The following is a 26,087-nucleotide window of genomic DNA, read 5'->3' on the forward strand; positions in this document are numbered from 1 at the left end:
GGGCATTTCCGAATACCCCCCCAGGTGGCCATTGCAAACACGTGTTGTTAAAGGCTGCTCTGCTTTCAGCCTGGCATGTGCCCTGTTTGCAGATTCAGCTTGACTGAGTGGGATTTAAAAAAAAAAACAAAGAGTGTCAGGCTAATGCAATGTATTTATTTAAGCTGCACAGTTTGTTTCTATTTTAAGGTCCCACATTGTTCTTTGAAGGGTAACGGGGAAGCAAAGCTGCTGGAGGGAAAAAAAACCTAAAAAAATCCCTGAGCAGCAAGAGGCAGGCAAGAAAAGGAAATATTTCTTACTCCGGGACTGGAGCAAGAGGTCCTGCGAGGACTGCGGGGTGGCACAGGTGCTGCTGCAAGGGCTGAGAGTGAGTGAAAAGCACCAGCTATTTTTTGCCCAATTATGTGAGTTAATCAATAGTCAAAATGCAGCACGAGGGAGCAGAGGAAGGGATGTCTGTCCCCGGGGGTTTGGTGCCATGGATGGTGGGTGTCCCTCCGATAGAAACCCAAGGGGCTGTCCTGAATCTCATGCTGGGACTGGGAGCAGACCAGAGCAGGAAGATTTTGCACCTTTAAATCCACCCCTGCCAGGGCTTTGTTTGCCTCCAGCAGGAATAAGGACTTTGCCCCCACACTGTTTGCTCAGTGCTTTATTGAGCAGCACTCCGCAGCTCTCAGGCTGACCAGAGAAGGGCCAAACTAATTCACGGAAAAAATATCAGTCAAAACATCACTTCGGGCAGTAGAACACATGGGCCAGCCGGGCTCCCAGCCCAGTGCATCCCCCAAGGTGCCACCTGACCACGAGCTCCAGCCTGAGATCAGCCCCACGAAATGCAAGCCCTGAGCAAGGCTCATCCCTTCCTGCATCACAGAGAGCTCCGTCTGCTCCCAAACCCTTCCCCAGGCACTCTCTGCTACCCCACGGAGCACTGGAGCAGGGCAGCGATGTGCTGGGAGCAAAACCAGTTTGGTGCCAGCGAGGACAGGCTGTGCAGCCAAGGGTGGGGGAGGCGACAGCAGAGCCAGAGCTGCTCACATGCAAAACAAACACGCGCCGGTGAGTCATGCTGGCAGGATGGTGCCATCTGGAATTACCAGATCCTGCTGGAAGTGCTGCGGTCGGACACTGTGATGTGTCCCGGCCCAGCCACACTGACATGGAATCAGAATGGTTTGGGTTGGAAGGGCCCTTCCCAGCTTCCCCAGTGCCACCCCTGCCGTGAGCAGGGACATCTTCACCAGCTCAGGTTGCTCAGAGCCCCGTCCAGCCTGGCCTGGGATGCCTCCAGGGATGGGGCATCCACCACCCCTTTGGGCAACCTGGGCCAGGCTCTCACCGCCCTCAGTGGAAACAATTTCTTCCTCATGTCTGGCCTCGACCTTCCCTCTTTTAGTTTAAAGCCATTGCTCCTTTTCCTATTGCAGTAGGCCCTTCTAAAAAGTCTGTCCCCATCTTTCTTATTGGCCCCTTTTAAGTACAAAACAACCACAATAAGGTCTCCCTGGAGCCTTCTCTAGGCTGAAGATCCCCATCTCTCTCAGCCTGTCCCCATATAGATGTTCCACCCCCCCCATCATTTTTGTGCCTCCTTTGGCCCCTCTCCAACAGGTCCATGTCTTTCCCATACCAACATCCACAGCTCTGCCCTCCCACCCTGGATGAAGACCAGTTTTAAAAGGCTGCTCGACTTTATTAGTTGCCATTGTACAAGTACAAGGTAAATAAAACGTGTTACCAAGCTTGTGCAGAAAAGGGTGTCGTTGCATTAAGGAAGAGTAAAAAGGCTGGTGTGGGAATCGCTGGGACTTTGCTGTGCTTTCTTTTTTTTCTTATAAAGCAGCACTTCTGCCTACTCTACGGGGGAAGGGGCTGTACCCGCCAGCTCACGCCAAGGGCCCGGAGCTGGGCTCACTGGCATGACGCCTCCGTCCCGCTCCTGGGGCTGCCATTGGGCCACACGCCATGGGTCCTGTTGTCACCTGCAGCGCTCCCAAGCTGCAAGACAGAGCAGAGGAAGGGTCAGGCCGACATCAAGGTATTTCATTCTGACTCTGCATTTATTTTTGCAGTGAAGGACTCGGTGCCCTGGGCATGAAGACATCACCCACTGGGTCAGGATGCACCTCAAGGGACGCACCAGGGATGTCCCCAGCTGCCCTGGGTGCTGCGTTGGCACTTCTCTGCATCATCTCATCCAGGGAAAGGACTCACCTCTCCGGGGATTCCGACACAGTTGTCATGGCTGGGTGAGTTGTCTTCCCGAAGAAGAAGCTGGCCCACCAGTGGCCGGGGTCGGACTTGGGCAGACCTGGGGGAAGGTTTGGGTCAGTGCAGCCCACTACACCCCCAGTTCCATCCCACAGGAGAAGCTGGGGCATCTCCAGTAAGATTTGCAGTTGAGGGACTGGGAGCAGAGTCCCCCCATTGCTCCAGGACAGGGGGCACTTACCTGGGGGATGGGGGATGACCTCCCCAGAATACTCAGAGCTGCCACAGGAGCTGTTGCTGGATGTGGAGCTCAGGCGCCCTGTGGAGACATCATGGCCATCAGAGCCACCATTGACCCTTGGTCATGCCATGAAAAGTGGAGCACGGCCTTGGTCCAGCTGTCCCTGGAGTGACAAGGCTCAGTCTCATCACCACCTCCCTCTAGTACCTGCCCAGCTTTAGTGGCAAATCAATAAAAACTACTAGGAAGAAAACACTGGAGGGATGACAGGCTGGCTAACAGCAGGAAGTAGAATAACACCTAAACACATATGTAGGAAAACACTTGCAGTCCCAAGGACATTATTTAATGGTTTTGCATCTGTATGCAACACTCTGGAGGCCTTTGCAGATAACTTGAGGTTGAGAAGATGCAGATTTCTGCATATAATCCATGCAGGTTTAGTCCAGTTGCTACAAGCTTCTTACTAGTTTCAGCTCAAAGGGAATACTTTAATTTCCTCCGGTTTAGACAATCCATTAATCCAGAAAGTCTCTTCCCTGGAGATGTACCAGCAGCTGCCATTGCTCGGACTGGTTTTACAACTCATTTCAACAGCAATGGTGCAAGATGCATTTAAAACCGCCACTCACCCCCAGCGACAACTTTAATGACAAGTGAAGGAGATTGTGAGATCCATCTCCAGCTGGTACAACTGGGCAGGGGCTGCAGTGGCCCAAAGGAGGGTCCCAGCAGCAGGAGGGATGGCTGGTGGCTGCCCCAGTTTGTCACCAAGGAGCCTGGCAGCTCTCCTGGGGCATCAGCTGGAAGCTCACACCCAACATTGGCTTCATCTCAGCTGGAACCATGTCCCCCCAAAGCCTGGCAGAGGATCCTGTCCATGCACCCCCCATGCCGAGCCCACCCCGAGCTCTTACTTCTATAGTAGTTGTGTGTGGCCATGAGCGAGCCGCTCGATGGGATGGATGCCATGGTTCTTGATCTTGGTTCTTGTGCAGATCTAAAACCTGCAAGCAAAGGGGCAGCCGTCATTGCAGAGGGGCCCCCGCAGCCCCCACCCGCCCAGGGCCTGACCTGCACCCAGCCACAAGAAAACTGCAGGAGTCTGAATGGTCCCAGTGTGATTTCTCCACAGATTTGACATGTGCACCATCATGGCGGCCCCGCACTGGGGATGGAGGTTAGTGCTGACGGTGCTACACGCGGTTTAAGTCTGCAGCTGTAGACCTCTTACATGCAAAGCCAAAATAATTTCCTCGAAAACGTCTGCTCGCACAGAGCCCAGGGCTGGCAAGCCTGCGCAGCAGCTTCCCTGAGCGGGTGTTTTGCTTCTGTGCAGAAATCCAGTTCCCTTCACTGCATCAGCAGTTGGGAGTTATGAAATCTCGGCCAGAGGTTGTGTAAGTAGCAAAGGAGTGTTTTGCTCGGGGCGCATACCGAGGATTTTTGTGCAAAGGGTTCCAGCCCCAGCCTGTCCCCAGCAGCACAACCACCCCCCGCCCCAAGCTGCGGCCAAACCTGCCTGCTGTGCACCGCCATGCACAACACATCCCCAGCTCCACGGGCAAGAAAATGGCTCTCCCTGGCCCGCAACATGCCCACTTCTGCGCTGAAGAAATAGTAATATTTTTCTCCTCCTGATACAAAGCACCTCCCTGCTCAGACACTGACTCTTCCCACGTCTCAGAGTCTGACCCTCTCTCTTTCAGGCAAGCTCAATCAACGGCACCACTTGGCAGCACAAGGCACAGTCCCCTGGGCCTGCAGGAGGACACTGACCCCATCGCGACCCGCAAGAACAGCAAAAGCACCGTCCTGTGAGTACCCAGCGCCCCGGGACCCACACTATCCCCCAAGCACCCAAGTCCTCCCTAGCTTTGAAGAGGCTTTCCTTGGTCTAACGATAGACCAACTCGTTGGATGTCCTGTTACAAAACGTCCTCCACGCACTCACATCCCGGTTAATACAGCAACCCCTAGGTGGGGAAACTGAGGCACGGATCCATCTCCCAGAAGCTTCACCCCAAAAGGACTCGATGCAGTCTTGCGGCTGACCTTTCCCAAAGCAACCCTCCCTTCCCCCTCACCAAATTGCTACGGGCCACACCGTTTGCCCCCCCGCTCCCGCCCGATCGCAGCGCACCTTGCGGGGGTGGCGGTGGGGGTCCAGCGGGCGGGCACTAGGGCCGCGGGGGCCGCTCGGCGGCGGCGCCGCTCCGGGAGCGAAGCGTCCGCTCCGCACGGCGTGAGCCGTGGCGCTGTTGGCTCCTCCCCCCGCCCTTATATATATATCTCCTCGGGCCACGCCCCCTCGGGGACGCGCCACCAATCGGAATGGGGAACGCGCCCCGGGGCACGCCCCTTTCCTGCGAGGGGTGGGGCCTGCCCAGGAACGTGTGCGCAGCGCCGCGGCTTGTGGGGCTGACCCGGGCTTCGGCTGCGCCACAACGGGAAGGTTTCACCTAGCAGTCGAATAACACTGGAAATTCGGAGCGAGGAGATTCAGAAGAACTCAAGTGATACGGCCTGATGCCAGCTCTAAAATTCGAGTAAAAATGAATCAAAACATATATATGGACTTGAAGGGATTCCGAGCTGGCTGGGCTGGAAAAATATTTTAGAGGAAAGAACCTGCAGCAAGGTCTGAGTAAAACCCACACCAGTATACAACTCCTCTGTGTTTGTATACCGGTATAATTCTGTAGAGATGCTGGTCTATAAACCACCGGTACCGCAGGGTCCGAGTCCTGGAGAACAGAAGCAATGCTGTATCTATGTAAAATTAAAACAGAAACCTTACAGAAAATCGCTTTCTGCATGGAATGGAAATGTGGTTGAGAACACAAAAGTGAATCCACTTTCGTGAGAGCAGCACTCTCTAGCAGCACAAGAGCCCTGCGTTATCTCCACAAAGGCGGTTTGATATTTGCAATAGCTAAAGTGTTATGAATTTATTGTCTCTCCAGAGCTCAGTAATCTTTCAAAGCAGAGTGATCCAGCCCGGCACGCTGAGGGTTTGCAATAAAATCTCACAGTCTGGGTGCAGCTGTGGGAAGTGGGGATTTTGGGAGGTGATGCTCTGAGCCATTTTAGGATTCCGAGACAGGAGGAAGCCCATTGTAGCACAAGCTCTTCAGGCAATGGGACTCATTTCTTCCATGTTCTAGGTGTGTTCTAGGGCACAGGCTTGGAAGATTTTTCTGGCCTAGAAGTGAAAGACAGAAAGGCTAAAAATTGTGTGCTTCAGATCTGAGAAATTACTTTTGTTTTAGTGAAGATGCTGTAATTTCTCAGGTTCCTCCTCAATTCCTTCCTGAGAGGTGATTCCCTGCACCCCAAGTCTCTTTAATGATCTACAGAGCAGTAAGAGTAAATTGATATAGAGTATACTTTATAATGGAATATATTCTTCCCAACTGGTACAGGATGGCTTTGTACCCTACCAAGCCTGAGTGGGCTAATTGCTTTAATTAAGGATAGAGATGAACAAACACTTCCCAGTCCCTTTGTGCAGCAACACCACTTACACCCACATTTTGGGGCTGCTTTTTAAAGAAGCAGCTCATTAAGCAGATTGCACCAGGGGCGTGATGTTGCGCCTATAGCGACATGGGATGAATGGGGGGAGATCAGTCTCTGTGTGCAGATGAATTCCAGCCTCCAGCAAAATGTGCCTTGCTCTGCTCTTCATCCCTAAGCCAAATCAATTTCTCCTGAGTGATGCAGCAGGAGCAGTGCCGGTGGGACAGAGCAGCCGGGGGGGATAGGTGGAGCATCCATCTGGTTTCCCAGGAGAAAGCCCAACCTGAGTGTATTGAGGAGAAGATAAATTTTGTTTGTATTGATCAAGAACCAGCAGTTTTGAAAGCAAGCAGATTACAAGATTTGGATAGATTTTCTCTTTGATTTTCCTCTAATTAGAGACTCTGAGTTAACTGCAACTCTCCTTGCAGTTTGCTTTTGAGCAAGGTTCCTGTGTTTTCCTTTTTTTTTCTTTAAATCTATCTCTCTGGGCTCCAAGTTACAGATGGAAACTGGCTTTTGTTATCTGCTGGTTGCGTGTGTCATTGGGAAATCACCTTTCATGTCACATTTTGTGCTTGGCAGAAAATCTGGAAGCCAGCAAAGGCTGCAGAGCTGTAGGAGCTGCTGCCTCTGGATTCCATCAGCACTCATGGGACGTCACAGATGGGACACCCAACGAGGCTCAGTGCTGCTGCCAGATTTCCTCTGGGGATGTGGCTTCCTGGTGGCTTCAGGAATTTGGTGAGAAAGTCACCATGCAGCCCCTTCCCTACCACCCTTCACCCAAGCGAGACGGCAGCGCTAACTCCAGGCACAGCAGAGATACAAACCTGAGCTCCGTATAGTGCCAGAGCGCCCGATCCTGCCCCACTGAAGGGTTTGCTTAATTCTCCCTCTCTCGGGGACATCTCTCAGTGAAGGGAGCAGAGACAACCTGTGCTCACGCTCTGCCTTCCTGCTCCTCCTGGGCTGTGTTTTCCCTGCTGTGTTGCTCGGTGCTGGGTTTGGGACTTGGGCAGCGTTTGTCCGGTGCAGGCAGCTGCTGCCACCTATGGATAAAAAAATATCCGAAATGTTCACCCCAGATACCATGTTAGGATCTTCCTGTCTCTGCCTGGAGCCTTTGCAGCCACACTGGGGTCAGAGCAAGAGCAACCATGAAAGCAAACTCATGTCGTGGCCTGACACAGGTGACTTGGGCATGTTTAAATTAGAAAAGGGGATGTCCTGGAATGCAATAAGTGACTTTCCTTAAGTACGATATGTGAGCAGAGCATTTTACCTGTTGGCTGGAAATTGTGCTCTGCCTTTCTGGAATATATGCAGCAAAGCGACCCAAGTGCCACCAAGGCAGGAGAATGAGCCAAAGCGAGATCAGTGTGGTGACGGGAGCAGCTCTGCTGTCCTCACCTGCAGCCTTTGCCAAGGGGTGCAGGCATCCAGGGCATGCTGCTGTCCCATCGGGATGACACCAGACACCGTCCCCAGCTGGCCGGGTGGCCAGAGGGCTTGGGCATTTTGTTATCACCTCCCAAGTTTATTTTTAAGCCTCTGGCTCCAATTTAAAGGTATCAGCAGCACGCGCTGAGTGCAGGGCCTCAAAATACTCCCCTCCTCCTCCTCCTCCTTCACCTGCCTTTCTGTCCCATCATTTCTGTCTTTGTCTCCCCTCTCCAGGTCTGCATGGGCTGAAAAACCTTCTCACATTCAACATTTCATGAAATCTTATCCTGTTGGGTGCCTTGGGCAGGGGCTGCTGCCAGGCAAACACACAGAGAGAGGAACAACACGTCAGCACAGGGGGCTGGACAGGTTGACCTCAAAGCCAACCCCATGTAAACGTGCTCTAGAAACCTCTGGGAGATGCAGTGGGGAAACCCATCCCATCTTAACCCCAGTTAAACTGAGGCTTAACTGGAATGGGAATGCCTGTTTATGTGCACCGGTGTTGGCACTCAGACTTGCTGCGGGATGCATGTTGTACAGATGAGGGTGACCAGTGTCTGGGTATTTTGAACTTGTCCACTTCCAGCAGACAGTAAATGCTGAAACATATGGGTGCAAAGCCTCCAAAACTGGTGTGGAGGCAGCTGAAAGTCCAACCATGGGAAGAAGGAACCCTAAGAGTATTCACCCCTTCTATAAAGCTGCTCTTTGGAGAACACCCGCTGCCCAGCACGCTCTGATCTGCTTTTCCGTTGGCTGTTGCATGAGGCCAGCGCAAGGCCCTGCCTTTCTGCTTTTCAGGGGAAATAACTCTATTGCTTTTCAAGGGAAAAAGGAAGAAAATAGCAATTTATAGCCAGATTTTTCCCTGGCAGGGCTTCTGGGGTGACACCAGGTCAGGCATCCCCCATGGCTGCTGTCTGCTCTGCCCAAACCGCCGCCTCCAAAGGAGTGTTTTATAGAGACAAAAACACAAGCGCTCAGTTCGCTGAACACGTTACTCACAGGAAGAAACACCCTCAGTGTGAAGGCAAATCCAGGCAGGCAGCCCGGGGTGTTCGCATCCCAGATACATACAAATTACCAGCACTGCAGATTATTCGCTCTCCCAGTCACACTGTGCAGGACCTCTTTGGAAAAAAAAGAAAAAAAATCTCAGTTATTATGTCTGGGCAAATGGGAATTTTGACACAGTTTAAAACATCAGGTCCTAATCTGGGGGCTGGATGGAGTGGAGGTGATGATGAAAGGGGTGGGAGGTACCCGCCTTGCATGTATGCAGCCTGCACAGCCCTTCAGGGGGGGTTCTATTTTATTAAGTGACCCCAAATAATTTGGTGATTTTTTTGGGGGGGAAGGAATCGAGCCGAAATAGGATGTGCAGGAATTGTTTCAGCTATGACCTGAATCTGAAGCCAGATGGATGGAGACGAAATGCTAAACTTCAGCTGCCCTCAAATTTTGCCCACTCATGTCTCTTAATTCACGTAGCTGAACATTTGAGGACAAATTGCCATGTTTTCCAAGAAAGCGGTTCCACTTGGGCATGATAATTGAACTTGATGGTCCACAGGGACCTCATGTATTTGATGAAACCCTTTTCTCGGGGCTGCGACCTGGGCACACAGCTGTGACTTTAAGCTTCTCAGAGACCGGGCATAAGGTGGCTTAACTGAGCCAGGATTAGCCAGGTCTGACAGCCCCCTCTCCTCCTATGTCCTGACCTATTTATAGTCTGATGTGCTATCAGGCTCCGTTTCATTCTAGAAGTAAAACACAGTGCACTGCCTGTTTCTCTTTTCCCTGCCTGGGAAAAGGGGTGAAAATCCCAATTCTCTATACTGGAGAAGGAATGGAGAGAGGATGGGTCTGAGCAGCTGGGGGACTCAGGATTCACTCCATCTCCACAAAAGCTGAAGTGTCCATCAGCAAACACAGCCTCTGCCCAACAGCCCTTGCATTAAAAAAAGGGGTTTATTTCTTGGCAAAACCACTAGAACATGAGTGTGAAGAATGAGGGGTTTATATGCCCATCTCTTCTCTGTGTTATCACCCTTGATGTCCATCCCTGGCACATCCAGACCCACTGGGTCAATCCCTTTAACTGCTGTCTTGGATTCTTCCTCTTGGAAGTTTCTTTTATTTTTTCTGGCACTCGGTGAATTTTATGTTGCGCAAGAAATGCTACATAAAAGTAAAAGGTATCTTTCCTATCATATTTCTAAGAAAATACCAGTGAACTATAACATTTAGAAAAAGAGTAAAATCTCCCTTTAAACATTAATGGCAGGTTAGTAATATCTTCATCTGCATGATAAGTTTGTAGCTCTTAGACTATGAAGGTAAAAGTACCCAATTTAGCTGTTAAATTCACTGGAAGGATGGTCTAAGCCATAAAATTGGCCTGGGCTATTACCTAGCTTAATTCAAAATTAGCTCACTTTTGACCTATATTGGGCTTCAGGACACAGAAAATTTTGCATTAGCCTTGCAATTGCACAGCTGACACAGGTATAAATATTCTGACCACTACATGTTACTTTTTTAAGCGAAGAAGCATTCATGGTCTTACCAAAGGAGATTACTCATGGTTTCCTTGTCCTCCTAGGACCTGAACCCCATCTCCTGTTAAATGAAATTATGATAATAAACCACAAATACTCGAACAAGCAATACACATGTTGCAGGTGCAGAAACCTGTTTTTCTCCATATGTCCCTCACTTTGCCCTTTGTTCCTGGGCTAAAGCATTTCCACCAAGGCAGAAATGTGGGTTTGCCCCATGTGTGCCTTGCAGGGACCCCTCTTGTCCCCATGTGTGGGACACAAAAGCCCTTCTGCGCCACTGGCCCCACTTGGTGGCCCTGGGCCCCTGTCCCATGCCAGCCCTGTCCCTTCATCCACAGGCTGCCAAGGAGGACACTTGGGGCTCCAAGCCCCACTTGACCTCCATCTCTCTCACTTCCCCTGGACCAGGATATCCAGAATTTCTCCTCAATTCCAAAAAGCCCTTCCTTCCATCTTCCTCTATAATTCCTTCCTCCTACCATCTCTCTGTGTCGTCTCCCCCATTCCTCCATTTTCACCTCATGCCTTCATCTTCCATCCCTACATCTTTCTTGTCTCTCCTATCTCTCCTTCTCCCAAAGAACAAGTGATAGGACGAGAGGAAATGTCCTCAAGTTGCGTCAGGGGAGGTTGAGATTGGATCTTGGGAACTATTTCTTCCTGGAAAGGGCTGTCGGGCATTGGAACAGGCTGCCCAGGGCAGTGGTGGAGTTACCATCCCTGAAGGGGTTGAACAGACACAGAGATGAGGTTCTCAGGCACATGGGTTAGTGACAGTGTTGGGTTAATGTTTGAACTTGACGATCTTGAGGGGCTCTTCCAACCAAAATGATTCTATGATTCCACCTTTTATCCTTCCACCTTCTTCCCAGCCCTCTGTCTTCTATCTTACTGTCTCCCTCTGACCTCTGCCATCCATCCACCCATCTTGCTATCCCACCACCTTCCACCCCTCCATCTCTCCCCCACCCCTCCGTTTCTCCCATCCCTCCATTTCTCCCATTCCTCCATCTTCCTCCCATCCCTTTATCTCCCATTCTTCCCCATCCCTCCATCTCCCATCCTTCCATTTCTCTCATCCCTCCATTTCTCCCACCCCTCCGTTTCTCCCACCCCTCCATTTCTCCCATTCCTCCATCTTCCTCCCATCCCTTTATCTCCCATTCTCCCCCATCCCTCCATCTCCTACCCTTCCATTTCTCCCATCCCTCCACCTTCCCTCCCTCCCAGCTCCGTCTCCCTCCTCCCCCCCTTCCTCTCCCTCCTCCCTCCTCCTCCTCCTCCTCCCCCCGGCGCGCCTCCTCCTCCCCCGCCCGGTACCGCATTGCCGTAGTGCGGGGGGGTCGCTGCATTGCGCTGTCGCCGTCAATAGGTGGGCCCCTCCCGGGGAGATAAAGCCGCCGGAGCCCAAGCTGGCAGCCTCTGCCGCCCCGACCGCCGCTCCGGTAAGAGCTCCGGGACCCCTCCGGCCGGGATGCGGGGGGAAACCGGGCTTTGGACGGGGGGAAGCGAGGGGTCCTTCCCCAGGGGGTGCGGGGATTGGGTGAACCCCACCTTGTGCAGTATGGGCTGGGGGGTACCCCCGGCTAGGGAGGGAGAGGATGGGGCTGGGCCATTCCTTCATCCCGCAGGTGCCTCTGCAGGTGGGAAAGAACCCGCTGCTTCCCCCACACCCAGCCTTTAGCTCCTTAAAGAGAGAAAAAATCAATAAAATAAATCCCCGTTCCCCCAAGTGCCCTTGTATGTCCCACCTTGGGTGCTGGGGGTGCCCCTCGGGGCAGAGGGACCTGCTCCTGGCGTTTGGGCATCTCAGTGGAGCTGCAAAATGGCCAAATTCATGTTCAAGGACAGGGAGGGACGAGGCAGCTGGGACTCTGCTGCCCAGGGAGGCTTTTCATGGGGATATTATTGCCCGCATGACCGGCTCGCTATTAGAGCAGCAAACTCCTCCTGACCTCGTTTAGTTTTATGGGCAGATTCGCAAAATTGGATTTTATTATACGTCAAATTAAAGCTCCTAATTGTGCCGGGTTTGTGTAGCAGAACCATGGTAACGCTGGGAGATGCCAGAACAGCTCCCCGGATCTATCGATTTGTGGTTTTTGCTTCCTCCCCCTGTTTCATCCAGATTCATGGCACCAAAATATAATAAACCCCCCCACTGCAGGCTCAGCCCATGCTGCCCAGCTCTCAGCAGCCCCGCTATTTGCAGCCCTGCTCAGGGGGAGCGGGCAAGAGCTATTTTTGTCTGTCCTGTTTTGCGGACACCATGTTGTCACCCAAACTCTATGTGGCTTGGGAGGGCAGCGTGCAGGGACGGGCACCCACAGCTCCTCCCAGGGCACCCACAAGATGGAGGAAGATGCCCTCGGGTTTGGAAAGAGCGAGAAGGTGGCAGGAGCATTCCTGAGCTGGAGAAAGGATTTTTCCGGGGAGGAAGGGCACCTTTGAGACAGCGATGACGTAGCTCTGGGAACTGGGGGTCTCCAGGAGGGTGAGATGCTGGAAAACGTGGCATCTCTCTGCGACTTGGAGGCTGTACGTGGCAGCCAGAAATAGCCCGGCTGGTCTCCTCCGGGGGCGAGCTGGCTCCAGCCCATCTGGCAGAGCTGCCAGCCCAGGCCAGGCACCCCCAGCCGCGATGGGGCTCGTGGTCCAGAGGGAAGGTGGGGCGAGGGGAGGGGAAGCACCACTGATGGGCTGGGAGGGTGCTGTCACAGGGGCTCTTTTGACCCTCCTGCCTCTTTCCCCCCACCTCACAGCCTCCCCAAAAACGCAGCCGCGTTCCCACAGCCCTCCCCAGCACCGCCAGCCCTGCGTAGCCCACCAGCATGGGGAAGGAGAAGACGCACATCAACATCGTCGTCATCGGGCATGTGGACTCTGGGAAATCCACCACTACCGGGCACCTCATCTACAAATGCGGGGGCATTGACAAAAGGACCATTGAGAAATTTGAGAAGGAGGCTGCCGAGGTGAGGAGACCATTCCCCCGCCGTGCCCCCTGCCCCACACTCCCACCCACAGGGATGCTCCACGCTGATGCCCCACGGGCAATATTCCCCTTTTCCTGGTGCTGTCCTTCTCGTTCCTTCTCTTTCTCCCTCTGTCCCCATCTCTTTTTTTCCCCTCTGAATCTTCCCAACTCCTCTGATCTGGGATAATCGGCTGTTTGGGCACTAGCCACCCTGTTCTCCGGAGCTGGGGTCTCCCTGCTGAGGGCTTTTAATGAGAGCAGGAGCACAGTGAGGTCTGCAAGATGAGCTTAGGGTTCTGCAAGAGCCACAAACCGTGGTGCTTCAGGGCATGAAATTCCCTCTAAATATTGGGCATGAGGAGGAAAACCTGATAATCCCTCAGTGGCTGATACAGGACTCTCTGATTTTCACTCCGAAACATCTATTTCCAGTGCCTGCTGGGGACAAGCATCAGCTGGACCACTCGTTTGATTCATTTGGTTTAAAAACCCTATTCCTTTTTTTTTCTGAAGCATATGGTCTGGCGTGGAGCTTGATTGGTAGCCTTTAATACAGAAAAGCTGGCATGAAACACGAACATTTAAGTTAAAATCTTTTGTTTAACGCTTATAATGATGGCATTTGGAGCAATTTAATAGTACACGCATTTAGCAGGCTGTCCCTCACCACCCAATACCTATAATATGGCAAATACAGAGATTAAAGAGGATAAATAGTCTTGGGGAGAAAAATGTGAACTGGAAGCTCTCAGAAATTAACGATGGTAAATTCTAGAGAGGTGGGTGAGCCAGGAAAAGCCTGACTGTGTTATTGATAGGGCAGATATGCTCTCAGAAGATGGCTTGTCGTCATCGTTACAGGAATCATTAATGCAGATATCCCTCAATTTATTTATTTATTTTTTTCCCCCCCTGGACAACATCCCACATTTCAATGCAAAATAAATGGTTTGTAGAGCTGCCACTCTCGATTAGACATTTTGCTGTCTGTCTGTCTTAACCCTTTGAATATGCCAATAGCATCCAAGCTAAAACACCCATTTTCCTGCCTCACTGTCAGCCCTTTTTTCCAGCCCTTACACGAAGGGCTCTTTCCCTTGTACAAAACAATCTCTTTCCCCCCTGCTTTAAAATGATCGCTGATATCCCTGCGTGTATTTCCCCAATTTACCTACAGATCGGAGATGGTGTGATTAGGTTATTGTAGATGTGATTGCGGCTGTTTTAATTGAACAGACAACTTTCACTGACTTGCCGGAATACTCGGGGACTGGGAGCTGCTATTAATAGCCTATTGACTGAGCTTCCAGACTCCATTTTCTGGTGCAGGGCTGGGGAAGGCTTTTCTTCCATTAGGTGGCATTCGCAGGAAATGGAGGCCTGTGTGCATCCAAAAAACCAACAAAAAAAAAAACCAAAAACAAACACCAGGGTCTGATATTTTATTTTTAAGAGAAAAGGGCAAGGTTGTTTATTTTTTTTTTTTAATTATATTTTTTTTTACTTGAGGGCTAAGGTAACAGTATCTCCTAAAGAAGAGTTGTTCTATTTAAAAAAAACATATCGTTGTTTGTGGTCTCCAAATAGAAAGCTGTCCCTCCGCTGGGGTTTGATGAAGGAAAATCAGGCTGTTCCTGGCACTGAACAGGGAAGGTATTGTGCAAAGCTCGATAATACCCTGTTTTTTTCAACAACAGCTCTGGGTAACTGAATACACCCCGTGAAAGGAGGGAAACTGTTTGCTAAATAAAGGATCTCATTTGTCTTCAAGCTATGTATGTTGGGGGGGTTTCCACACAAAATGACTGTTTTTTGTGTGTGTGTGGATGTGGGTGCCCGTGACAAGGTGCTGGTTCCCACTCAGCCCTTGCAGGATATCCAGGGTCTGCTCTGTGCCTCAGTTTCCCCATCCAAAAATGAAGGAACAGGTTACTGAGTGAAAAGCTGTGATATTTGCTGATTGACTCCTGCCTGAGAATTACCCATTACTAACACCTTGCCCAAAATACACAGTTCCTTGGTGTATCTCCGCCAGCTCCAGCAAATGATGCCCCGCCCTTGTCCCCCATTTCCATGCTGGAAAGGGTTAAGCTCCCAGCAATTTGCCTCCTCACTAAGCCCGATGCCAGGAGGATGCTCAGCAGCAGAGATTTGATTCTGGATTTTTACACCCCACCCACTGCGCTTCCTGCAGGTGCGAGAGCTCCCGACTGCCCCATGGGGATGGAGCATCACCCCTGAGACTGGGTGTCCCCTCCCAGGAGTGGGGAGCAGCCCCTGGATTTGGGATTTTGCCCATAATCCTCCAGAGCAAGCTGCAAAGTCATTGCAGCCCTCAGTGGTTACGTAAATGGGCCGACACTGTTAATTCCTTGAGCTGGAGCAAGGCGGCCCTTGGGCAGAGCAGCCCTGGGGCAGGACAGGTTCAGATGTGCTGCTGCCTTCACCTTCTTGGTGAGGAGCATCACTGAAGCATTGGCTGTCTGCAATCAGGCAGTGCTTCCCTCTGGAGAAGTGATTTATAATGGGCCATAATGAATTTTATGCATTGATGCTCCAAAAGAAGCTGTGGTTGCAGAGAACACGAGGATGGATGGGAGTGAGATATCGCAGCTATGTCCTTGCACAGCAGTTAGAGCCCATTAAATCATCCACAAATGACCTGAATTCCATTTTCCATCTTAAAAAATGCCCCTTGCATCTGAGGCCAAGAGTTGATGATCGATGCACATTAACCCTTTGCTTTGACTGATCAATGGACACAGCATGGTCACCAAGGGGTGGTCTTCTCCTGCCACCTCTGCACGTTGACAGGATCCCAGCCCAGACTGGGCTCACCACCACCATACTGGGGGGTGAAATCCAGCTGTCCCAGTGCCAGGACATCAAAGGACACTGACCCAAAGGAGACAGGGGTTCACAAGTGGCAATCACACTTTTACCAAGGAGCGTGCTTTATCACAGGACAGATTTACTGTAGCTGATGTCACCCAGAACCGTTTTGTGCATTATGATGTTGGCTGAGATTTTGGCCATTTGGCAACAACAGTTGGTCTGGCTGCGGCTCACAGGAGCTTTTTGTGTGAATTCACACACTCTGTGGCAAAAATCAATCACATTTCTATTCTGCTCATAGCAACCATCTCGCATTTCATTTTCTTTTAACCAATCTCCTCCTACACCCCTGTCACTTGTGGGGTCACTCATGCAGCAATGACCTTTCCCACTAACCAGCTGTCTCACCGATTTGGTTAATAGGTTAAAATGCAACACTAAGAAGCTTTCCACCATCGATGTAGAGTTCTGTAGCACCGTGATTTCCCAGCACCCATGCAGGACCATGGCGTTTCATGGAGTAGACCTCATGGGTCACTGGCTCCAGCTCCTGCCCATCCAGTCCCACTCACAAATTCATTTCATGGCTCTTCTTCCAGCTTCTCCACCATCCAACTGAGGAATGTGTTGAGAACAATGTCTCCCTTCATCTATATTTATCAGTAAATAGATCATTGCTGTTGGATTTAGAGAATTTTGCCTTCATTGTTTGCAATGTGACCCTAGGTGAGCTTGGATGTTCCCTGGAGAGTGGGTTGCCAGCACCAGTGCCATGGGCTTGGATTTCTCACCAGTTCTTTCCTTTGTGTTGGTCAGATGGGGAAGGGATCCTTCAAATACGCCTGGGTGCTGGACAAGCTGAAGGCTGAGCGTGAGCGTGGCATCACCATTGACATCTCGCTGTGGAAGTTCGAGACCACCAAGTACTACATCACCATCATTGACGCACCTGGCCACAGGGACTTCATCAAGAACATGATCACTGGGACCTCCCAGGTGAGGAATGATGGCAGGGGCTGGCAGGGGCTGCTGGAGGCGGGAGGCTGAGGCTTCCCAGTGAGCCCAGGGTCATGTAGGTGCTGTTGGAGTCCCTTTGGAGGTGGGTGGCTGAGACAGAAGACATCAAGTGGCATTAAGCAGGGTCAGTACAAGAGGCTGGATAGCACCAGGGGACCCAGCACACCATGGTCCTGCATCTCCCTGGGCATCTGGGAGAAAGGGCCTCCTTGGGCACATAGAGGTGATTTCTCCACCCCATTCTCCCTACTTGGAGGAGGTGGGGATGAATCTGGCCTCTCTGGGAGGTGGATGCTATGACCTACAGGCCTTTGTATGAGGGTGTCTCCCATATAATTTTATCCTCAACCAGCTGAGGTATACAAGAAACTTCCAACAATCCCTTAGACTCCATGGGTCTCCTTCCCTTTTCTCAAACCAGCTCTCTTTGTCCAATAAACCACATCACATTGCCATACTCCATGGTCTACCCCTCTAGGGTAGGGCAGTTTCCCCTCACAACTCTACAGGACATTCCTGCATCATTCTGTGGTTGATGGGTGCTGGATGAGACTCTCTGGGTGCCCAGTGAGATTCCTGTTGTGATGCCAGCTGGGCTGGACATGGCTTTCCATCAAACCCGTGCAGCTTCTGCTGGGGGCTCTGAGTGCAGAAGTGAACCAAGGAACACAGTTTGCATGTCTGGAGCCTCCCACCCAGTGTAGTTATTTGCAAGACTGCAATAGGGTTTTAGATAAGGCCTGGGCTGTGCAGCCCTGGATGATCAAGGTGAGGTCCTAGTTAGAGTCATGCTATGTGGAGGGACCTATCCTGGTTTCCAACCTGCATCGCAGAACCTTTGCACAGCTGGCAAGTCTGAAATAACAGAGTTAGGTGAGTTTTGAGGTAGGTCAGCAGGGCTAAGGGTAGCAGCTGGCAGGAAATCTGTTCAAGCCAGGCTTATTCGGAGTAGTGTTCATCTGGGACTGACTCAAAGTTCCCAGGGGTGTCACCAGGAGCAGAGCTCTCTGGGGACAGCAGCAGTTCATTACCTCTCTCCTCCCAGGCTGACTGTGCCGTCCTGATCGTTGCTGCCGGTGTCGGTGAATTTGAAGCCGGCATCTCCAAGAACGGGCAGACCCGCGAGCACGCCCTGCTGGCTTACACCCTGGGGGTCAAGCAGCTCATCGTGGGCATAAACAAGATGGATTCCACAGAGCCCCCCTACAGTGAGAAACGCTACGATGAGATCGTTAAGGAGGTCAGCGCCTACATCAAGAAGATCGGCTACAACCCAGCCACAGTTCCCTTCGTGCCCATCTCGGGCTGGCACGGGGACAACATGCTGGAGCCCTCTCCCAATGTAAGTGTGTGTTGTGTTAGACTTTTCCCCACATCTTGATTATTCCCATCCAAGCTGAAGCTGATCTCCATGCTCTGAAGGCCATGGGCACATTTCATGCACCCGTCGTGTGTAATGGCCCATGTTGCCAACATCGATGTGTTTGTCACGTAGCTCTGGTTACGCCCAGCCAGGATGAATGGGCCACTGTTTGTGGGCATGCTGCTTGCTATACTGTGGCCAGACACCCCAGCAGCTAAGCACAAGTATCTCCAGATGATCTGCATGGCTTTGCTTCTGGGATGTGAGTTGAAGGTTTCACATCATCTGTCCCATGGTGACATTAGAGCCACTCGCAGCAATCGTCACTCTCAGCAGGATGTAATGTGTGGTTTTAGGGCATTGTTTTCTGAGGGAAATAGCACAATCTGGTTACAGGCTTGGATTGATTCCCACCGTGCAGCTGGGCTCCTGTGTGTTGGGTATCAGGTCCTCTTCCCCGTTGGTGCCGTATGCCGCTGTGGTGGCGACACATCCAGCTCCACTGCTGGGACCTCACTTCTTAAGGTAGCCTTTTCTTGAGGAAGTACCAGGTTTCCCATGCCAAAACCATGGTTTCCTAGAACATCCGTTTGGGGCTGCTTCTTGTCCAGTTGATTTTTACAATGCTTCTTGGTGTTGGGGATGGTGGAGATACAGAGGAAGGATGCTCTGAGTGAGTCCTTGCCATTATTTAATATGACAGCAGGGGAGAAAGGAAAGCTTGAAGAAGGACAAGGACTTCTTGGCAGACAAGCTGCCAATAACAGTTATGGGAAATTTGACTTTTAAGGGTGGTTTAGGACTTCACCTGTGGATTACAGGTCAGGGATCTATGATGAGGGAGGCAACATGTGAGTACAGCAGCAATCGAGGGAGTTCAGGGATCACAAGCCTGAGGTTGAGGAGCACTGCAGCGCATGAAACGCAGCTCACAGCCTTGCACGGGAAAGGGGCTGTCTTGGAAGGAAGGAATTTTTGGGGTGCTTGGGAGATTCCTGTCCCCTGCAGAGCAAACCTGGGGTAAAGGTCAACTGCGGCCAAGCCAAACCCAACCGCATGGTTCCTGGGGCCCTCAGATCAGACAGACTCCAAATGTCAGCAGCTGCTGGGCTGGGAAGATGATCCTGAACAATTCTCCTATTAATAGGTTGTGGAGGGGAGGCACTGAGCAGGATGGGGTTTTCTGGCCCCCTTCCTCTGGATGGGTCTCAGAGAATGTTTTCAATGTGATGGGCTGCCCAAGAGAAGGCAGGAGCCGAAATAACTCACTGCTCTGCTGTAAGGAGACAGCTGCCTCCAGGGTGGGTCCCCAGGAGCTGCCTGAGGTGGGGAACGGGGAAGAAAACCTGGCCAGCGGTCTGGATCAGCATGAGCTTTGCTGGAGAAGGTGCAGGGTCCTTCCCCATGCTGTGGTCCCCAGGAGGTTGCCATCCTGCCTTTGCCAGGACACCGGCTTGGGACAGGCTTCTCTTTCCCGTCTTGCACCCTATCTAGGAAAGCTGGAGCAGCAAGCTAGTGTAGATACCTCTCCTCTCATTCCTCACCTGAAAAAGCTCTGATTTTTTTCACTCACAGTTTCTGGCAGCGTTTCACTGAAGCACGAGGCGGTCAAGTGACTTGTCTGTCTGTCAAGGGACTTATCAGAAAGTGGGGATTAGAGCCATGACGTCCCAGCAGCTCCTGTCACCTCTGGGCAAGGGAGGTGAGATGGGATGTTGGGCTGGAGCCAGCTCTGCATGGAAAACTCCAGCCCATGTCCCTGTTCTATAGCAGCCCGAGGCCAAGTGCAAAAAATTATGGCTGAACTATGCTTGCATCAAAATTTGACATTTGAGAGGTTTTTGACAAACGGGCTTTTACATGAAGTCAGTTTTCTGTTGCTGCAGCTGGCAGAATTGGGCCACTCAATGTGTTTTGGGAGATTTTTCACTCCGTGCGATGCAGCAACACAAACACGCCCATTCTGTGGTGCAACGGGACGTGGTGGCCCAGGGCTGCAGCCTCAGTGTTGGGGGGTGTGGGGTGGGTGTGTTGGGATGCTCATGGACTGAGTAAAATTAGAGAAAAGCGACTCGTCTGTAATATGCACATGGGGTGCAAAAGCATTGGAGCTCAGCTGATATTTAGGGGGGCTTGAGCCTGCAGTTTAGCCTGACTGGCTGCAAGCTTTGGTCAGATCCTGCTTTTGCCATAGGAGTGATGGAAGAGAAATTGCTCTTTGGGAAACAGATTTGGGGAATACATAAGAGGTGTTTTACTTGGGTGGCCTTAGGAGGCAGCAAAACCCATGGTTTGTGGTTGCTTCTCAACCTGGGGGCACACTGAGGTTTCACAGAGTGGATTTGCTCCCAAAAGGTGTCAAAGTGCATCTTTATCTGATTCCTGGGATGTCAGAAGTTTTCTGGATAAACCATCAAAAGGAAAAAGGACAGCTCTGAGTGCCAGGTGGCACAGCGCAGAGGTTGCCATGTCTCCAGTCCCCAAACTGTACAAGGGCAGAGGGATGGGAGCTGTGGGGACATGAAGGTCTGAGTCACCGTGTGCATCACATGTGGCTCCATCACTGACTGGATGGATTTATCATTTCGATGAGCTGTTAGCCAGGCACTGACACTGGCTGCGTGATCTGGAAGGATCCCTCTGCAAAAGTGTCCCCAGGCTTCTCCTGCCACTGTCACCAAGGAGGGCAGTTGGTGTCAGACGTAACCCTCCAAGGGATGCTGATGGGGATGTGTTCAATGCAGGCTGAATTCCACAGATGGACCCAGCTCTTCCCACCTCCTTCCCAAAAGTGGAGCAGACTGTGGTATGGGAAACCAGCCTTGGCATAGCCATGTCCTCTGGGGGTGGTGTGAAACCGGGGACACTTTGGGAGTCCTGTTTCACCCCCAGCCCCATGCCCGATGCACCGTGCCTCTGGTGTTGGAATCTAGGGGAAAAGCCACATCCATAGCGTGTGCGATGGAGCTGGGGCATTTTACAGATGAGTGGGAAAATATTGTCTAAGCCTCTCTGTGTGAAAGGGGAGTGATCTTGCAGACTTTGATCTCTGTTGTATCAGGGTTGTTTCAAACCCAGCACTGAATTTTTCTCATTAGCAAGCCCTACAGCTTCCAGATGTGCAGCATCACCCTGAGAAAGCACTGTGATTCCTTGCATCAAACCCTGGCCTCTGCTGAGCACATTTCCCTACCTCTCTGCATCTTTTCTCACCAATTTTAGCTTCAAGGGGGCAGGAGCAGAGAGCATGTGTGAAAAATGATCCTGCCCCTCAGCAGCCCTAGTGCAAGCGCCAGGTTTCCACCATCCTCCCAAGCCAGGGTTTAAAAACCAAACACTGGAGGGGTGGTACCAGGAGGGAGCAGGGAGAAGGGTCTGTCTGGGGCTCACATTGAAGAAGCTCAGTTCCCAGGAGTGAAGGTTGGGTGCTTTGTAGCTGGGACTTAGCTGGAGACCTTGTGGTTCCTGTGCTGGAGGGCAAGATCCTGGCAGCTGGTGCAGCACCCATGGGTTGATGTTGGAAATGGGGCTGTGAGTTTGCTGGTTTTAGCCACTTCCATTATTTTTCTCCTGTTAATGAATGTTTTCCATGTTTCTAGGACAGAGGGGGGAGATTGAGCAAGGGGGTGTAGATAAGCATGCAGAGATGGTGAAGTAGAAAGAACTCCTCATTCCTGAGGTAAAGCCAAGACATGGCTGGACCAACTCCATGAAGATTGTCATGGTGGGACATCTCTGGGGGATCACCTTGGGATGCTGAGGTTGGGCACACTCAGTGCATGCTGTTGCTGCTCTCTTTCCAGATGCCTTGGTTCAAAGGCTGGAAGGTGGAGCGCAAGGAAGGCAATGCCAGCGGGGTGTCCCTCTTGGAGGCCCTGGACACCATCCTGCCCCCGACCCGCCCCACAGATAAACCCCTGCGCCTGCCCCTCCAGGACGTCTACAAGATTGGAGGTGAGCAAAAACCTTGTCACTGTCCCTCCTCCTGCTGCTCTAACTAGAGCCTTCATTCTCTGGGGATTTGGAAATGACATTTCCAGGCATTGGGGAACTGAAGAGATTGAACTGTGAAAATGTGAGATAACTTTGGGGAGAAGTGTTAGCTCCAGGGCAAAGATTCCATTGACATACCCAAAGGTGCCTGAGGACTGCAGAGGAGCAGCAGGTTTGTGAGCTGTTCCCAAGGAACTGGTGATGCCAAAACGACTGCAGATTTGGGTGTCTCAGAGGTCACAGCCAGCATGGCAAGTTGGAGGCAGCAAAAACGTGTCACCGATGAGGGACAAGGCTAGCGGAAAGAGCCACCCGTGAGGCTGGCATCTGCCAGCTTGGCCACGGTCTGCCCATGCTTCCCAAATGTTGGTGTCCATCACCAGCACCTCCATCTGCGAAGCTGGATCTCAGCACCAGCCATGTAGGGAATGTTTCGACTGGCACATCTCCTGTCCCCTCTGTGATGGGGACACTTTTCTGAGCTATAAATACCCCTGAGCTCTCTAACCTGCTGGCAGCAGCGGGCAGCCCTGCTGACTCCCCGGCTGCCGGATCCGGCAGGTGCAGCCATTTCCAGCCCTTTTCCACGATTTCCCAAGGACACGTGCTGTAGACACCAGGCAGGGATTGAACATGGGTTTTATTATAGCAGGATTTTGAATGCAGTCTTCTGTTTGCAATGGAGATGAAAGACAGCAAGCAGGTCTGTGTCCTCCCCTAGCTCAGCTGGTGGAAAGGCAGATATGGTTTTAGCATTAGGCCAGTCCTTAGAGAGCAGAGACACCGTGGGAAGCGGGGAGGCGGAGAAGCAGACAGGTCTAGCCAACCTCCCCAACCTCTTTTCAAGGTTGTTTCTCTTAATGGTTATTCACCTCACTCCAAAGGTGAGTTTTGCCAAAGTCTCCTGATGACATGGGGTGTAAAACGTTCCCTTCATTTAATTAGCTACCCTCATTCGCTGGCAGAGCTGAGCCTTGTCCCATGGTGCTGGTGTGTCCATCAGGGATGTGGAGCATGTTCTACACACACTATGATGTGCCTGGTGCCCATGCAGGAGATGCCACAGCTCCTACAAAGGAAGAGCTTTCAGGGCACATGGATTGCTCAGGGCCTTCTGCTTATGACATTACTCCTGTGGGTGGACTCATGGTATTTTTTAAGACCTTAATGTTGATCTTGCAGCTAAAAACTGTTTTTTTTGGGGGGGAAAGAAGTAAGCATGGTCTTTGTTACAAACCACTGGAGATATCTTGCTTTTGCTGCAGCCAGGTTCTGGCTACTGGTTACATTTTGCTCTGGTCTGTCCTCGTTTCCTTAGGGATTGGCACAGTCCCTGTGGGCCGGGTGGAAACTGGCATCCTGCGGCCTGGCATGGTGGTCACCTTTGCACCTGTGAACATCACCACTGAGGTGAAGTCTGTGGAGATGCACCACGAGGCCCTGAGTGAGGCTCTGCCTGGGGACAATGTTGGCTTCAACGTGAAGAATGTCTCCGTCAAGGACATCCGCCGTGGGAACGTCTGCGGGGACAGCAAGTCGGACCCACCGCAGGAAGCCGCACAGTTCACATCTCAGGTGAGCAAAGCTGCTGGTGCCACTGCGCATGGTTTGTCACCATCCTCTGGCTCCCAGCCTTGCCCTGACACCACTCTGTTCCCAGGTGATCATCCTGAACCATCCTGGCCAGATCAGCGCTGGCTACTCGCCTGTCATCGACTGCCACACCGCACACATTGCCTGCAAGTTCGCTGAGCTGAAGGAGAAGATTGACCGACGGTCCGGCAAGAAGCTGGAGGACAACCCCAAGTCCCTGAAATCAGGCGATGCGGCCATCGTGGAGATGATCCCTGGCAAGCCGATGTGTGTGGAGAGCTTCTCCCAGTACCCACCCCTCGGTAAGGGAACGGCTCTTTTGTGGTTTCCCAAAGAGGAGCATAGAGACTCTGTAGGTGTAGAACTCACATCAGATGTGCTGAGCTTCTCCCAGTTAAGCTGGGAAGGGAGCTGAGCACCTTTTGTTGCTCCCAAACATGTTGAGGTTGCAAAATCTGACACATGAACTGTGTCAGGGCTGGTGGGGTGGGACAGGTTCTCTGCTGAGCTGGGTGGCTGCTCCCAAAGGCAGGGCTGGATTTTCCCTCTCGGATCAAGAAGATCTTTCCTTCCAGGTTACTAAACCCTGATAGTTTCTGGATGCAGAAACATTTCTCAGCATCCCCATCTCTGCCCTGAAACAGAGCTGATCAGGAGAAGAAGGAAGTTTGCTCAGCAGAGGTCACCTTGTAAAGCAGGGAAGTGCCATGCTTTCCATGGATGGTGTTGCACGTCTGGAAGCTTTATCAACACCAGGAGCTTGCAGAGCAGATGTGATTTAAGCTTAACAAATAGTCATTTAAACAGAGGAGCATCAGGGCTAGCTTGGCAGCCAGAGCAAGGGTTGAAGGCTCAGGGCTCATTCCTGCAGGAACTGGTTCCAAGGGCAGGGGTGACAAACGGCACCATGAGAGGTGGGTGTAGATCCCACCATCACCCACCCAGAAGATCTCAGCCTTAGCGGGAACCAAGTGGCCGCGTTTCGCTCATGTCCCCTCTCTCTCTACCCCACAGGCCGCTTCGCTGTCCGTGACATGCGGCAGACCGTGGCCGTGGGCGTCATCAAGAATGTGGAGAAGAAAAGCGGTGGGGCTGGTAAAGTCACCAAGTCTGCCCAGAAGGCCCAGAAGGCTGGCAAATGAATCGTGGACTCCCAGTGCATCGCGCAGAAACCATCCCTGACACCAGGACGCTGCCACCGTCTCCCCCGGGCGCATGTGTGCACATCAGCTTGTAAGAGTTTATATGTCAACGACTGGATGCTCACCATTAAGGTCCAGTGGAAATTCTTTAAAAGGAAAAGCATGTTCCAGCGTTTGTGAGGCTTCATGTTAATTTTACCAATAAAACTGGTACAACATCCACAGTGGAAAAAAAAAATAACAAACAAACAAAATACCCCAAAAAACAAACTAAACCAACCAACCCAAAAGGTGCGGAGCTTTGTGTGTGTGTCTGTCATTGAGAAGGGCTGGTTTTGGTGGGTTTCCTGTAGTTCCACTTAGAGCAGATGGTGGAGACAGGCACAGACGAGGCTGGGGTGGAATTTTGGAGGCTTTGGAGGAATGAGGAGAGTTTGGCATTTGTATTCAGGGTGTCACTCAGTGCCCAGCTCTTGCCCCTTGACTGATGCAGATGTCCAGTCTGATTCCCCCAGCCAGGGGCTGCTCTTACAGCAGCCTGGGTTTTGATACTGTCCTTAACCTGCTCAACCTTCTAATATCAACTATCAGGGCCATTAATATATTCTTTTTCCATGCAACATAAGATTAAGTTAAATCTCTAAATTTATGCCATTTGAAGAGAGAAAATAGCATTCCCCATGCCTCCTGCAAGGGCTGGCAGCATTGCTTGTATTCTTTATAATACCCCATCATTTTGGGAGAAGCACCCAAAGCTGCCTTCTCTCTTCACCTTGCTTTGCCTCACATGTGGTGGGTCCCCGAACCCTTTACAAACAACGTGACAGGAACATTTTTCCCCAGCTGAAGCTATGTGCTGGAGCCCAGACATGACTCAGGACTCCTAAGAAGCCCCCAAACTCATGGTCTTCACCCAAGGTGGTGTCTTGGCTCACCTTGCAGCCTGGGGCAAGGTCTGTACCTCTTCCCCACCCCACCCAGCATCAGCTGCGCCAATCCAGAGGATTTTGAGTGTTTAAGACTGACCAAAATCCAAGAGCTGGGTGCTTGGAGGGGGAGCGGGTGGGAAGACCAAGAATGGGGATGAGTGGGATTTGGTACGGTGGGGCAGGCAGGTGGAGGGATGAGGTGTGACATGCTTCTGGGGACATTTCCAAGGGACGATTCCTCT

The 26,087-nt window shown here is 51.7% G+C and overlaps 2 protein-coding genes and 1 long non-coding RNA gene across 3 annotated transcripts; 1 reads left to right on the forward strand and 2 right to left on the reverse strand.

The window, feature by feature from the left end:
• Nucleotides 1-1,678: 1,678 nt before the first annotated feature.
• Nucleotides 1,679-4,740, reverse strand: PPDPF (pancreatic progenitor cell differentiation and proliferation factor). The gene is made up of 5 exons (XM_065032312.1): nt 4,602-4,740; nt 3,376-3,465; nt 2,459-2,536; nt 2,221-2,317; nt 1,679-2,004 (listed from the first exon to the last, which is right to left on the reverse strand). Exons 2-5 carry the CDS (start codon nt 3,428-3,430, stop codon nt 1,893-1,895), a joined length of 342 nt encoding a protein of 113 aa, XP_064888384.1. The 5' UTR covers nt 3,431-3,465; nt 4,602-4,740; the 3' UTR covers nt 1,679-1,892.
• A 1,797-nt stretch (nt 4,741-6,537) lies between these two features.
• LOC110356192 (uncharacterized) lies at nt 6,538-10,922 on the reverse strand. Its single transcript, XR_010466578.1, has 3 exons — nt 10,002-10,922; nt 8,435-8,559; nt 6,538-7,032 (listed from the first exon to the last, which is right to left on the reverse strand). It is a non-coding gene; the product is annotated as an uncharacterized LOC110356192 (long non-coding RNA).
• A 99-nt stretch (nt 10,923-11,021) lies between these two features.
• EEF1A2 (eukaryotic translation elongation factor 1 alpha 2) lies at nt 11,022-25,206 on the forward strand. The gene is made up of 8 exons (XM_005499575.3): nt 11,022-11,441; nt 12,759-12,971; nt 16,625-16,804; nt 17,871-18,167; nt 21,992-22,142; nt 23,500-23,756; nt 23,842-24,076; nt 24,789-25,206. The coding sequence occupies exons 2-8, from the start codon at nt 12,828-12,830 to the stop codon at nt 24,914-24,916; spliced, it is 1,392 nt and encodes a 463-aa protein (XP_005499632.1). The 5' UTR covers nt 11,022-11,441; nt 12,759-12,827; the 3' UTR covers nt 24,917-25,206.
• Nucleotides 25,207-26,087: the final 881 nt, after the last annotated feature.

This window comes from Columba livia, chromosome 16 (assembly GCF_036013475.1).
Source record: "Columba livia isolate bColLiv1 breed racing homer chromosome 16, bColLiv1.pat.W.v2, whole genome shotgun sequence".
NCBI lineage: Eukaryota > Metazoa > Chordata > Aves > Columbiformes > Columbidae > Columba > Columba livia.

What these genes read in the sequence shown, in the direction of transcription:
- EEF1A2 (XM_005499575.3), top strand. Translation starts at nt 12,828, where the DNA reads ATGGGGAAGGAGAAGACGCACATCAACATCGTCGTCATCGGGCATGTG. An exon ending in TGATCACTGGGACCTCCCAG is followed by an intron (nt 16,805 to 17,870) that starts GTGAGGAATGAT and finishes CTCTCCTCCCAG; the next exon opens with GCTGACTGTGCCGTCCTGAT. An exon ending in CTCCCAGTACCCACCCCTCG is followed by an intron (nt 24,077 to 24,788) that starts GTAAGGGAACGG and finishes TCTACCCCACAG; the next exon opens with GCCGCTTCGCTGTCCGTGAC.
- PPDPF (XM_065032312.1), bottom strand. Translation starts at nt 3,430, where the DNA reads ATGGCATCCATCCCATCGAGCGGCTCGCTCATGGCCACACACAACTAC. An exon ending in CACACACAACTACTATAGAA is followed by an intron (nt 2,537 to 3,375) that starts GTAAGAGCTCGG and finishes ATGTCTCCACAG; the next exon opens with GGCGCCTGAGCTCCACATCC. An exon ending in GTGTCGGAATCCCCGGAGAG is followed by an intron (nt 2,005 to 2,220) that starts GTGAGTCCTTTC and finishes TCTGTCTTGCAG; the next exon opens with CTTGGGAGCGCTGCAGGTGA.